At 37.5% G+C, this 15,169-nt stretch overlaps 1 protein-coding gene across 2 annotated transcripts in view; it reads right to left on the bottom strand.

The window, feature by feature from the left end:
• Positions 1 to 15,169, bottom strand: part of LOC136874513 (uncharacterized) — a 382,224-nt gene that overhangs the window by 7,307 nt on the left and 359,748 nt on the right. For both annotated transcript variants that reach the window (XM_067148152.2, XM_067148159.2), the window contains 2 exons: positions 7,799 to 8,015; positions 1,977 to 2,130 (listed from right to left, as the gene is read on the bottom strand). In XM_067148152.2, the coding sequence (XP_067004253.2) occupies positions 1,977 to 2,130; positions 7,799 to 8,015 (371 nt within the window). The remainder of the gene's footprint in view (positions 1 to 1,976; positions 2,131 to 7,798; positions 8,016 to 15,169) is intronic.

The following is a 15,169-nucleotide window of genomic DNA, read 5'->3' as shown; positions in this document are numbered from 1 at the left end:
CGACAGTGGGGTTCGAACCCACTATCTCCCAGATACATCAGCACATTAACAAGAGTCAAGAATTACCTTAGGAATAGTATGGATCAAAGCAGATTGAATTCACTCACTGTTTGTCCAATTCATAAGAAGGAGATTGGTGAAATTCCCAACTTCAACAACAGACTCATTGAAATGTTTGCCATTCAGAAGAATAGGCGTGCTCAACTGCCGTAAAAGTAATGTGCCATTAGGCGAGTTCAATTCTATTTCACTTTTTTTTTAACTACTTAGTGTATATTTTTAGGCCGATGTATTTTGCTATATGCACTGTCTTTTGGAGTTTTTGTGGTACAGTAAAGTATAATATACTATAGTACAGTACAGTATAGAAATCCACATTTCAAAAATGCCTGCCTCAATCCCATATTCATGGTTCAAAAACTTTATATCGGGCCCCACCGGCAGAATTGATCATGAGCGGCCACTGTTTTTTTTTGTTTTTGTTTTTTTTTTAAATATACTATCCTACAGTTTGTGGTGCAGAGGAAAATCTCAGAACAACAGAGACCTGACCAAAGAAAAATCTCCTGGCTGAAGAACCCGAGGGGCTGCTTCGAGATGAGCACAATGTTGATTTTCCTTGTAGCAGGCTCAAAGATTAGAATAGCCATGATGAATACCACCCTTCAATAAAAAACAGCACAGGAAGAAGATGATTCTCCAAGTAACTTTTTTTTTAAACAATACTACTGTATCTACTAACACTACAGAACACTAATGAAAATCCGTTACTTTACCTTTAAAAAAGTCTGTGAGACATACAAAATATTAAGAGCTTTGGCCTGCTAGAACAACTGCTGCCCAGCTAGATAATTCAATACCACCTGCTCAGGATGGAAACATCCTTAGCTGGGGTAAACATTAAATGAAAATTTTAAGTCTAAATTTTTAAAAAAGAAGGTCTGTTTATAAAACAAGAAAGTCTTATTAAACCATACTGACCATTTTCTCTTAAAGTTAATATTCAATCAGCCTGCCTGCACTGTTTATTACATAATTATTATGCAGCATACATGTTTTATGCCCTACTTCAAAGGACTTCTTCAGTACATTACTTTCAGTACATTCTTTGGATCAACATTATGAACAGTAACATTACATACACCGATCTAGCTCAAACATCATTTAATATGTATGAGAAATTTCTCAAATTAAAAATTAAATGAAGTGATACAGAATTACTTCATATGTTTACTATTGATCCTACATTTTAGACAGTAACCACATGAAGCAGTTTTGCTTGGCAGTTTGTGGTTCTGTAAATGCCACCCACTATTGGTTGACATTTTCAGTCCATCACATTCCTTGATAAGCATTATAAATATATAAATCAGACTTCAGCTTTGGTGAAGTATATATCTAATTTTAGACCAGGATACTGAAAGGTTATGAAAGCATGTAATAGTCCTTCAATATCCTATTTTGAATTTGTTTTAAAAAGTATGGCTCCTTGGTTGAATGGTCAGCGGTGAGGGTCCTGGGTTCAATTCCCAGCTGGATTGCGGACTTTTATCACGTATAGTTAATTCCTCTGACTCTCTGACTGAGCATATGCGTGTTGTCCCAATACTCTCCTCTTCATACACATTCATTACACTTAACTACCACAGAAACTCGCAATAGAGAATACATCCCTCCACATAGGTTTGGCATCAGGAAGGGCATCCGGCTATAAAACAGGCCCCAATTTCACAAGCCCTACACAGTTCACACCGACCACCCTACCAGGGTGTGGGAAAACCAGAAGGTGATCTAAGGAATCTAAATAATGCACTGAAGAAACCCTTAAATAAAGCAAAACATGTATACACTGCAAAATGATATGAGACTGACTGATTGAATGAATGTAGGCTTTATTTACAATAAACTATTCTGTACACAGAAACTAGAGTATTTCTTTTCTTCACATTTCACTCTGAAAAAAAAAAAAAAATTACCAAATCCATTCTGCGAGCGCGCTCCTCCACCATCCTCGCTAAATCACTCTTGGCATTGGCTCTCTGCTGTTCCAACTCCTTACGAACTTGCTGCTCCCTGTGTTTACCGAAGGCTTTCTGCAGCTCTGACTTCTGATTCAGCACATTCTTACCCCTAAATTAAAGAAGAAAAAACAGTTCACAAATATAGGTTACAACTACAGTTCCACTTATCCAAGTATACGCTGCAGCATTGAAGAAAAAACTGATAATTGCACATTCCTGATAAAAAGAAGTGATTGACTGAAATTTTTTGAGTTTCAAAGTATAAGCATGACTACAAAGGAGCAACACTTGCTAGAAATTTCTTGGCAAGAAAACGCATGGAGGTTTATCTGTCAATAAAAATGTGAACTTCCGCACTTTTAGAACAAGTTTAAACGATAACATTTGCTGCTTGACACTTTTCTAACATAATAAATCTACACTAGTTTATTGGCAATGTGTGTACTGGAGAAACACATTGAAGAGTAGGACATGAAATACTGCATTCCAAAAGACCTTAGCATAGGACAAGATATATAAAACTGTTTTATTCTTTACAGATAAACTTTATGATAATGATTGTGAGCTTATACAGATGAATCATCAAATTGTATGGATTTTATTATTCACAGGTAATAACCAAAGATAGTTTCCTGATTTAACATCTTTAACAACAGGAAACTTTGCCATAGTCAAGAGTGAACAGAAGGTTAAGAACAACAACTAGCACTAAAAGAAAAGACGGTGGGAAGCTTAAGAGGCAGGTAATTAAAGTAATACATTAAATAACAAGAAAGAATAAATATGTATGGTAACATTATCAGGAAAGAATTCAATAGTATTTATATTATTCAATTAAAATGAAAGAAAAGAAAACCTAATATGGAAATGAGTAACATACAGTGCATGAGGATGCATATAAATCTGAGGGAGAGGAGAGGTTGACAGAAATAATATATAAATATATTAGAAAAGTCATCTTTCAAACTAATAGCATTTTTGTACCAATCCTGACAAACACTGCAGGAACATGGACATTTACAAAATGACAGAAGAGCAAGATCCAGGCTGCAGAAATGAGGCTTCTAAGAAGCATGATATGTAAAACTAGGAGAGAGAGGAACTTAAAATGAAAGTCAGGAATGCTACACGAGTACAAAGTATTTAAAATAAGATAGATGTAACCAAACTGAGGTGGTAGGACCACTTTATGAGAATGCCACAAGAGTGACTACCTAGAAGAATCTTGAGTAAGAAGATATAAGGAAAGAGATCTACAAGCAGACCCAGAAAGTGATGGAAAACCTCAGTTATAGCAAGTACTGTGGAGTGTTGCAGAAATGCAGGGACAAGTGAGGCATGCAATATAACCACACATAATCTCGACTGGTGCAGTAGAAGACTAGTGAAGGGTGACTCAACGGAGCCCACTAGTGAGTAACTGCCGGGCTGAGTGGTTCCGACGGTTGAGGTGCTGGCCTTCAGACCCCACCTAGGGAGGTTCGATCCTGGCTCAGTCCAGTGGTATTTGAAGGTGCTCCAATATGTCAGCCTCGTGTCGGTAGATTTACTGGCAGGTAAAGAACTCCTGCAGGACAAAATTCTGACACTCAGCGTCTCCGAAAACCGTAAAAGTAGTTAGTGGGATGTAAAGCAAATAACATTATTATTATTATTATTATTATTATTATTATTATTATTATTATTATTATTATTATTAGAGTGAGTAACTATGGAGTTTTGTGGGAAAATAATCATCGTCATTGTATTCTGAGGTAATAAATGGCCTGTAACAATTTCGGTATGAGTGAGTTTGATCGATCCCAATGGATTGCCCCAGGGAAGCGTCTTGTCTCCCATTTTATTTAATGTGTACATAACTATCAACCACAGCCTCAAGGGTGCGAAAGCTTTATTTACACTGATGACCTTGCTCTTCTTGCTCAATCAGAACAGTTTGGTACTAAATACTAAAGGAACCAACTCTTACCCAAGCCTAGTAAGACTAAGGTAGGTGCCTTCCACCTGAAACACATGCAAGCTAATCAGAAACTAAGTATTCTGGAATGGTATGTTATTGGTTCACTGCTTCCATCCTATATATCTAGATCACCTTGGACCGTACATTTACAGACAAGGAGCAGTGCTTTAAGCTGAAGCAGAAGATCTCTTCGAGGAAATGCCTCCTCCGTAAACTGACAGGGACTAACTGGGACACTCATCCCCAAACGTTCAGAACAACAGCACTGGCCTTATGCTATTCAGCAGAAGAATACGTCTGTCCTGTGTGGTGTAAGTCAATCCATGCAAAACAGGTTGATGTTGCTTTAAACGAAGTTGTAGGATTATTTCAGATTGTTTGAGGCCAACTCCCATCAATAAAGTGAAGTATCTGGCTGGAATTGCTCCACCTGATATCAGAAGAGAAATGGCTGCCAACAATGAAAGGAGAAAACCATCTACTATGACCTCACACCCACTCTACGGATATCAACATGCTGAAAGGAGATTAAAATCAAGAAAGAGCTTCCTAATAACTACTCAGCCATTACAAGGAACAGTTGTAAAAGCACAAGTTGCCATGTGGAAGGAGAGAACAAGTAATTTGTCTGAATGGCTGGAACGAAAGGAATCTCTACCTCCTGGCCACACAGAGTACTGGCCAATCTGGAAGTCCCTAAATAGACTGCGAGCTGAAGTTGCAAGAACAAGGGACAACTTATATAAGTGGTATTTTCCGACCAAGATTGTTCTATGTGATTGTGGTGAATTTCAAACAGCACAACATCTCTCATGTTGTCCATTGTGCCCATCCAGATGTACAATGAGTGATCTGACTCAAGCTACAGTAATTCAAGTGCTCTCGAAGTGGCTTAGTTTTGCGTAGGAACTCTTTGAAGTCACTTGATGAACACATTTGTGTACTTGTGTCCATTTCATGCCTTTTTTAAAATGTTTTCATGTTTCATATTTTGTACTTGCAACACAATAAATAAATAAATAAATAACAATAAATAAATAAATAAACTTACCTCATCAAAGGCCATAGGAATTGATTAAATCATCTTCAAACTTCAATAACATAAATAAAATAAGTTCTTGGGAATATACTAATATATACTACTGGTAAGTCAAAATGAATAGAGAACAACTGGGATTGATAAAGGAAAAACCCATCTATTTAGGGACTGCAGTGTATGAAGATATAGAGATTCTCATGGTTGTTCTTTTGTATTCTCATGTTTGTCCTCGTCTCCTTTTTCTGTTGCTCCCTCTTCCCAAACTGACCTGTCATTATGTTTACCCTATTATGAGTTCCTTTTCATGTTCCTATTTTTCTTACATGAGTTGGTTCTTCAAGGACAGTTATCCTTTAAAATAAAAACTCATACCAATCCGATCAGACATTTGGCATTGCATCAAAGTGTATGGGTATAACATAAAAACACTTTACACAACATAATTATGCATTTTTAAAAATAATCCCTAAAAGCGAAGAATCAAACCTCAAGGAAATCTCTCACAACTTTTATAAAAGTTTCAATATCCAAGCAGAAAGGGATCTAGGATGAATTAATGAAAAGAAAACAATATCATTTACAGCATTGCACTGCAGACTTTCACAGAAAAACAACAATCGCATTACATTACATACAATAAAAAGCCTGAGACAATTTTAATAATTGGCTTTAATGTCCCACTAACTACTTTTAGGGTTTTCAGACACACCGACGTGCCGGAATTTAGTCCTACAGGAGTTCTTTTATGTGTCAGTAAATCTACAGACACGAGGCTGACGTATTTGAGCACCTTCAAATACCACCGGACTGAGCCAAGATTGAACCTGCTGAGTTGGGGTCAGAAGGCCAGTGCCTCAACCGTCTGAGCCACTCAGCCCAGCAGACTGAATCTTATCTCAATATAAATTTTCACCCTATTTAATACTATATAACGTAATTGAATATACTGTATATCTATATGTCTTTTATAACTTAGCATAAAATATGTATTAAAAGCTAGTACACGCAATAATGTACTCTCATTTGTACTTCTTTTCCAATGCTGACAATGGCTCAGTGAGTCAAAACATGTACATTTAAAATATATATATATATATATAATATGTTAATCAAATCTACAAGATTACATTATATACAATGTGTTTGCTTACGGGTGTTGCCGGGAGAAACCTCGCTAGCCAAGGGCGGGCTTGAGAAGTGCCAGTCAAGGTCGAGAAGGTGGCAGTTATAAGCCAGCCAGCTGTTCAGCGCGTGTGTAACGCAGTGGTCAGAAATGCAACAGGCTAAATACCCGCTTGAACAGAGTTTTTATGTACGATACATATTTAAGAAGAGTCATGTAGAGAGGTGCGCAGACAATTTGCAGTGAAATATCCGTGTGCTCCAATTCCGAGTAGAGAATCTTTTAGAAAACTTCTTAACAAAGGACAAGAAGATCGCTAAATGCTTCAATTCCTAAGCAAAAACAAATAGTTGACAGAGGATAAAATTGGTGAAATCTGTGGATCATTCGCATGCTCTCCGAATAAATCTCTAAGATGTGTTTTACAGGAAGTTAGTGTTTCGAAAACATCCAATTTTACTGCCACTAGACTACTAAAATTAAGACCATAGAGAGTGCACATCGTGCATGAATTACAGCCTAGAGATGATGAAAAAAGTTCCGTTTTTTAACTGGATGTTAAAAGTATTGTGGACGGTAGTGTGGTTCCTCATTTAATAATTTTTTCTGATGAGATGTGGGTACATCGACAAGGACATGTTGCCTCACAGAACAATCGATACTGGAGTACACATAATCCCCATTTAATTCGTGAGATTCCATTGCATGACGAAAAAATTGATGTTTGGTGCGCTGTTACAGCGAAGCAAATTATTGGGCCTTTTTTTTTTTTTCAGGATACAATAAATGCACAAAGATATTGTACTCTAATATGCGTGCCATTTTTTAAAATGTTATTAGATGAGGAGAAATTTTATGGGCATTTCCAACAAGATTCAGCAACAGCCCATACAGCTCATGAATCCATGAACAAATTAACTGAATTGTTTGGAGAAAGGATTCTTTCTCAGGGTTTATGGCCGCCACGTTCCCCCGAGCTCACAGTGTGTGATTCCTATTTGTGGGGAACACTAAAAAATGATGTTTATAGGAATAATCCGCACATCATGGACGAACTGATGGAGAATATAACAACAGAAATTGGGAAAATTACCGAATAAGAACTTACCTGTGCGAACCGTAATTTTATTAAACGATGTTAGAACTGTGTGGCAGCAGACAAACATCACTACCAACATCGCCTGTAACAAGGTAAGTTCTGTGTAGACTAATTAATTAATTACTTAATGCATCTTGATAGCACTGCAATATAGACAGTGGAAGCATACAAATAGCCGATTCCCGCCCGACAGCATAGCTAGTGCCCGGCAAGCAATGCTTGGACCTTGACTGGTGCATCTCAAGTCCGCAAGTGGTTAGTGCCAGGCAAGCGAGGTTTTTCTCACGGCCCCACCCATCAGCGAAGGCACTGTAGTATTGAACAGATTGAAACTTTATATTTTAACTGAGATATTACAGTCAATATGGACCTTCAAATATGAATTTCATTTCTTATAATATTTAATTTTAGTGTGATTTTGTTCATTCTAATACAAGTTGCTATTGATTAATATGTCAATTATGCAAGCAGCAGTAAAATTTAATACAGATTACATGAAATAGGAGCTTCAGAGAAACTTTGAATTGATAATTAAACAACATGACTGTAAACTCACACTTTCTGATTGAAAAGTAACTCTCTATGCAGGTTCTTGTGTCCCACAGACTCTAGACAAGGATTTGGTGGCTTGCGTGGCAAAATCAGTCCTTCTGCACTTAAAGGTGGAAGTGGAGGTGCAGGCGGACCTTGATTACGCCGATTGCGCTTTTCCAGGTCATCACCAGGACACAGTTCTGGTTCAGGAATCATGGTGGGGTCTGGAAACACACCACCTGTAATAACAAATAATAGGTATTCAGAATATGATACAAATCCTGGCATTCTTTTCACTCAGCAATATAATAAACAGAACTGAAGTAAATAAGCATACATTCTCCATCCTTATATTGACTAATGAGTGATCCGGAGCACTTCTACCGATACGTTTGAAAGAGTATTTAGTAAACTAGTCTTCTTTCCTTTTTTAATGTAAAATCTTTTCTTTGCTTCAGACTCTATGGGCTCCAGAATTCTTCATTGTGTTGGATAACAGGTTTTTACAACCCATGGACTTCATTACAATAATTTGAAATGCATTTCTTTGATGAAGCAAAATACTGAATATTGGAATGTGAAATCTCAGTTTACAATATTGTTTACATTTAATACTTATACTCTTTTATAGTCTCAGTTTAAATAATTGCTTACTTAGGTATTGTAAAGTGGTAACGACAGTAAGATCATTTGCTGATTATCCTAAGAGTATGTATGACCAAAGAAAAAACCTAAACCTAGAAATGGTAAGAATTTCTCTCAGGAAAAACTTAAAACTCCAAACACTACATGAACACTTAAAATCATTTTGGCCACAACAAAGGAGACATGGAATTAAACATGCCAGATCAACTCTAGAGGAAACATTTTACAATTAACAGACACAGAAGGAAGATAAGCTCAAGATGGAAACAAACAGACCTTAATTTGGGGACATTTAGAATGTTAGCAGTTGTAATGGACATTAGTTGAGTAACATTTATTTATACCATAACTTACAAGATTTCTAAAATATTCTTAACCTCAAGATATAGTGTTATTAGAGCAGAACTTGGTTCATGAATAATTCTACCTTTTCTCACTGCCTCTTGACATTCCTATACAGTACAGTGTTAGAATTATGCATTTAATTAGAATATCATATTGTTTAATTTGAAATAAAAATACCATATTAAAACACTCATTCAAAATTATGTTTAAGGATGATGGAATGCAGCCTGGATGGAAGAGAAAAGCAGTATAGTATCATGCTGGTGCTGGAAAAGGAGCTATACTTTTTGCAGAGCTAAAAAAAGGCTCACCTCCTTGCCGCTTGAGGGTTTCAAGACTAGTCTTCAAGATAGGAAACTTTGATTTTCGGTACTGGTTAGGCATATACTCAGAACTCCACGTGGAATCGACTGACAGCTATCAGCAAATGTAATGAGACATACCACCAGTTAGTGAAGGCTTGGAAGGTGAAGCATGGGGATACTTGGTAAAATATTAATCAATTACAGATGGATTAAACAACAACAGCTAGGCTTTGCTACTGACTCAAAAATATTAAGGGAACGAACGTACACTGCTTTAGTTTACAGTAAAATAATACTTTTGTCCATTCTGAATATCATCATCATCATCATCATCATCATCATCATCATCATCGACCTTCTCCAGTTGCGATACTATTTTATTCAAATCTGTGGTTAATCCAAACTTCTTTCTGGGTACCGGTACTTCAGGTTTGATTTAATCAAGTTCTACCTTATTTCTATTTTCTTACCACAGTACATCCATTCTGAGAGTATAATTCCATGTTTAGTTTATTGGTGGTTCCAAAAAGTATTATTATATGGATAAAGACTATGAACTCTAAACTATTACCATGCACCATGGTCAGATATGATGTGTGGCTCCTTGTCTTGAGAGGAAAGGTCTTTTAGCTTTTTAATTTTCTTTCTTATAGTTCTTTTAATGGTTCCATAGTTGGTACCTTATCATTCTTTTACAACTTCTCTTTTTTCAATGGTTCGATCCTGGCTCAGTCCGGTGGTATTTGAAGGTGCTGAAATAAGTCAGCCTCGTGTTGGTAGATTTACTGGCACATAAATCAACTCCTGCAGGACTAAATTCCAGCACCTCGGCGTCTCCAAAAACCGTAAAAGTAGTTAGTGGGACGTAAGGCAAAATAACGTTATCATCACATTTTGTTTTGTCTTCCAGATCCATGTGGACATCTGCAAGTGCAGTCGGACGTCTCTATTTGAGAAATGTCCGGTTCCATGGCTAAGTGCTTAAGCGTGCTGGGTTTTGGTACAAAGGGTCCCGGGTTCATCAGGCGCCTTCAGAAGCCATGCACCAGTATTATTTTTGAGAAATATATGTTCAAAAGTTGCTGACCATGAATGCTGCCGGTTAACATGTGTTATGCTTAGAAACACATGCCGGAAAAGAAAAGTTAACATACGAGCAGATCATGATGCCTGAACATTTTGAGCATACGAGCACAAAAGATTTGACAATTACAGAGTTTTAAGAAAGTTCTACAAAAGTATACGCATGTGCAAAAAATTACCTGGGTTCCTATATTTGAACCACATTTTCTGAATTTGCAGATGCAACAACACAACTGAGCTACATGCACGAATCCTTTCGGCCGTTATTCTTGACTTTCTAGATTGGGGCCACTATCTCGCCTTCACATACCTCGTCAATTGTAATTACGTAGGCTGAGTGGATTTTGAACCAGCCCTCATATCCAGGTAAAAAAAAATCCCTGACCTAATTTAAATACTGTATTCTTAGTCATGTAAACATACTTTTGCAATTTCTTCAAACCACCTGCCGACTGAACCAAAACAACAATAATAGGAGGTATATTTATTTCAGAGTTCCACCATTATGAATACTAATTTTACAAAGTTGGACAAAAGAGGAACTTTGTAAAGTAGCAAAGATATGCATGATTATGCCTAATTTATTACATGAGATCCCTGTTCAAATTCGTGAGATGAATTAAACACACCTTAATCAGTGGAATGTAACTATTTAAAATATTACAAAAAGTATCTAATGACAATCCATAAATGACAAATAAGTTCTCACTTAAGATACAGTATTACCTAACTGCACCCATAACTTAAATCACAATTTGCGACGCACATGAAATAAAACTGAGGCCCAGCCGAGTCTGGCAAGGATTTTTATTATTTCAGCTAGGCTCTCCCATTGGCCATCCTTCAAAGCAGATAATCACAGATTAAGTCCAGTTTTCAGTAGGGATAAACTGGGACCGGAGCATGAATACAGTAGATTGGCTCCTGATTTGAAGGGTATACGGTACGTAAATCGAGTCCCAGGTAACAGCTGGATCTGGTGAGTGTTGAGCAGCCAATTTTTGTACCACCGGTACTTTTTTCATCGGCCAATCTATTAGCATTACCCATAAAACACCCCATACAGGTTGGTTTGACTGTATCTAAACAAAATATTGTATTACATTAAAAATGTAAAACTAACCGTTTTCACGAATACAGGCTTAGAATTTTCTTTCGCTGTCATCAGTATCATTTTTCTCTATTGATTAACCATTTATGATGGTAAAGAGATTTAAAATAGACTGATTTCACGAATTTAAATGAAGAAATTACACTGGAAAGGCAGATCAGTTCAGAATGTGGTTCCTATCTTGAAATTGGCCACATTCACTCAGGATGTCATTTTAGTCCCTAAAAACCCCTTCTTGTCAGATTAGTCTTCCCTGGTGGTACTTCTGTTCGTTGCCAGCTAAGTGTTTTCTGCGTCTTCCACTCCAGCTCTACGCCTGCATACTCGTCGTCCTTATGTTGATACCAGATCGGAAAGGTCTATTACATACTTCTGAGAAGAAACTACTACCGGTACTCGATTTCAACTTTCTAGGTCTGCCGAAAATATCAGGAGGTAAAACTGGTAGTAATAAGGAAAGTACTACGGTGCCGTACTTGACAAATCCAGGACCTAACACACCGAAATCGAGGACCTATTTTACCATGCATGGGGATCGGAAACGCACCGGGCCTCTATTTATCTAGACCATGTTCTTTCCCGATCCCAACTGTACTGGTTTTGAGAGACTTATTTACTCATTTTCCACTCCCCTTGTATGACTTCCCTTTCTTTTCTTAATAATTCCCTGTTCGAGAAGTCTGAATTCTCCTCCTTCCTGTTTGGTGGCCATGATCGTTAAGATATCAAGTGTGTGTGGTCTGGCATCGAGGTTAGCTGGTTCGAGTTAGCAGGGAAAATTTTTCACCATCAGAATGTTGGCCGGCAGAATAGGAGAGGTATACAACTCCTATGAACTCGATTGTGTGCCAAAACTCTGGATTTAATTCCAAATCTCTCTGCAGTATTCATATGAAATGAGGACATAAAGCCTTGAAAAGACCACTTTGCGTTATTCGCCGGGAATAGGCTATGTGCCGACACTGGGTTTCACGCTCTCCTTACGTCATTATCGTCATTAAAAAAGAGACTTTCATGCACTATAAAAATCCCAAAATATGCATGAATATATGCATTATCAAACTACGACACATGCAGGATCAAGGAAAAAATTTACCAAAATGCGCATTTTCATTTTTGTTCCAAATTCCTTATTCCACTATTTTTTATTTATTTATTTATTTATTTATTTATTTATTTATTTATTTATTTATTTATTTATTTATTTATTTATTTTCCAAACTGAAATGAATTTACTTGGACAGTGCCAGGTCAAATTCCTCATTCAAGTTTTCGCCACAAAGAACCTTCCCCAGTGGCGGCTGCTCTTTAAGGGCTTTAATTAAATTAGGAAATTAAGGAATTTACGTCATCATAGCATAAATACAGCCAATTGCATGTATCATATACAACTTCTATTCTGCTAGTCCCAGGGCATAACCCCTCTGTAACTGAAGGAACTATGTACAAGGAAACCTTTCCGCTACTTTGCCGCTGGGCGTGTGGACGAGGGAGAACACTGCAAACATTACAGGTTTTTTTCTTTTTTCCCGGGGGGGGGGGGGCGAAGCCCGCTCCCCCCGCGTGACCATCTGGGTCACAAGCTATATGTGTCCGAAGCTCGCTGCTGGCACTGTGGGAGACGACGGATTGGGGGGTTTACGGTACTATCTTTTAACCCTGGAGTGCTGTTCGAAGGCTGCAAACTTGCTGTTGTAGTCACTGTGTTAGTAATTGCGACAGCAAGTGCGAGTGCGGAGTGTAATATTTAAAAATCCAACTATTTAATCTTTATATTTAGTAGTTTCTTCGTAAGGATGAAAAGAATTCAGGGTTCATTATTTACTATACAATATACTTACTGTATTCAGTTTACTATACAATGTACTCTATTCTGTGCATTGCAATTCACTTTTCTGTGTATTCATAACAATGTTGTAAAGTTAAACGATCCAGATGATATTATTATTATTATTAATAATAATAATAATAATGTTAGGCTGAGTACTTCAGACGGTAGAGCGCTGGCGTCCTGAGCTCAAGTTGGCAGGTTCGAACCCTGCTTAATCCGGTAATATTTGAAGGTGCTGTAATACGCCAGTCTCGTTTCTGTAAATTTACTGGCACGTAGAACTCTTGAAGGACAAAATTCTGGCACTTTTGCATCTCGGAAATTAATTAATTAATTAAATTTATTTATTTATTTATTTATTTATTTATTTATTTATTTATTTATTTATTTATTTATTTATGGAGTTTAGATTAGGTCTGACTTCGTCTGTGTCACCCCTCAATTTATTCATACCTCACAATCCACCACTGGAACCTTCTTCACTGAACAAAAAGAATCTGGAGTCCCGGTTCGCGTTTATGGCCCTGTCTACTTCGTTCTTCGCCGCTACACCTACTTTCCCACGGGCCTAACTGAGAGGTCTATCATTGGTAGACATGCGGCTTTTAATTTGATTACTGTAGAGGGTAGTTTACAGAAGTTTGTTTTAATGTATCTAAATTAAATCCTGCTGCACATTTTTCATTCAAACGCTGCTAGTGCATCTCTGATACACACAGCATTATCTGGCGAGAAACTGCACCCGCAAGTTCGTCGTCTTTAAGTGGATACCAGATCGGAAGGTTTTTACTTCTGAGAAGAAACTACTTCTTGATTTCAACGTTCTAGCTCTGCCGAAGATATTGGAAGGTAAAAATGGTAGTAATAAAAGTATTACGGTATTACTACCTGAAACTAAATAGTATTTAATTTAGAATAAAATAAGAGAAATATTAATTTCAAACATCACACTTAAGTTAAGGTTCGGTAACTTAAGTGTCAATTTCATTTCATACTGATTTAATGACTGCGTATTACGGGACTGGTGAAAGCTAAGCTCCAGTCATAAGCAAACGTAAAAACTAAAAATAAAAATCCGAGACGGGGAAATTACGCCAGGATATAACTTTAAAGAACATTTCAATCATCCATTTAAACTGAACATAACGTATATTATATGCATGATTTCGCCTCTTTGGTCCAGTGATTGGCAGCCACCCTCGGAGGCCCGGGTTCGATTTCCAATGCCGGGATTGTACGTAACTTAAGGCCATGGCCGCTTCTTTCCCTCTTCCTTGTCTATCCCTTCCAATCTTCCCATCCCCCACAATGCCCCTGTTCAGCATAGCAGGTGAGGCCGCCTGGGCGAGGTACTGGTCCTCCTCTACAGGTGTATCCCCGACCCAAAGTCTCACGCTCCAGGACACTGCCTTTGAGACGGTAGAGGTGGGATGCCTCGATGAGTCCGAGGAAAATACAAACCCTCGATGGTAAACAGATGAAGAAAGAAAGAAAGAAAGAAAGAAAGAATGATTAAGCTACAAATTCATGATTTTCCCCCAATAAAGGCCAAAACAAGCAAACACACACGGAAAACGTATACTTATTTGGAATCAAAGTAATGAAATGGGTAAGTAATCAGTTTGAGCGCCAGGCTGAGTGGCTCAGACGGTTGAGGCGCTAGCCTTCTGACTCCAACTTGGCAGGTTCGATCCTGGCTCAGTTCGGTGGTATTTAAAGCTGCTCAAATGTATCACCTTCGTGTCTGTAGATTTACCGGCACATAAATGAACTCTTGCGAGACAAAATTCCGGCACTTCGGCGTCTCCGAAAACCGTCAAAAGTAGTTATTGGGACGTAAAAACATTATTATTATTATTATTATTATTATTATTATTATTATTATTATTATTATTATTATTATTATTATTATTATTATTATTATTATTATTATTTACTTAGTTGAGCTATGTCCTAACTTCCTATAAAAACGTGCATTTGCATGAAAGCCTACAGTAGTCTAAACGCGCGGTCACCCCTGGACGTCATGCAGAAAGACCATCAGACAAGCCGAACATGTCCTCGTGACAATCC

This window comes from Anabrus simplex, chromosome 1, assembly GCF_040414725.1.
Source record: "Anabrus simplex isolate iqAnaSimp1 chromosome 1, ASM4041472v1, whole genome shotgun sequence".
Classification (NCBI taxonomy): domain Eukaryota; kingdom Metazoa; phylum Arthropoda; class Insecta; order Orthoptera; family Tettigoniidae; genus Anabrus; species Anabrus simplex.
This window is presented reverse-complemented; position numbering and strand designations above follow the sequence as displayed.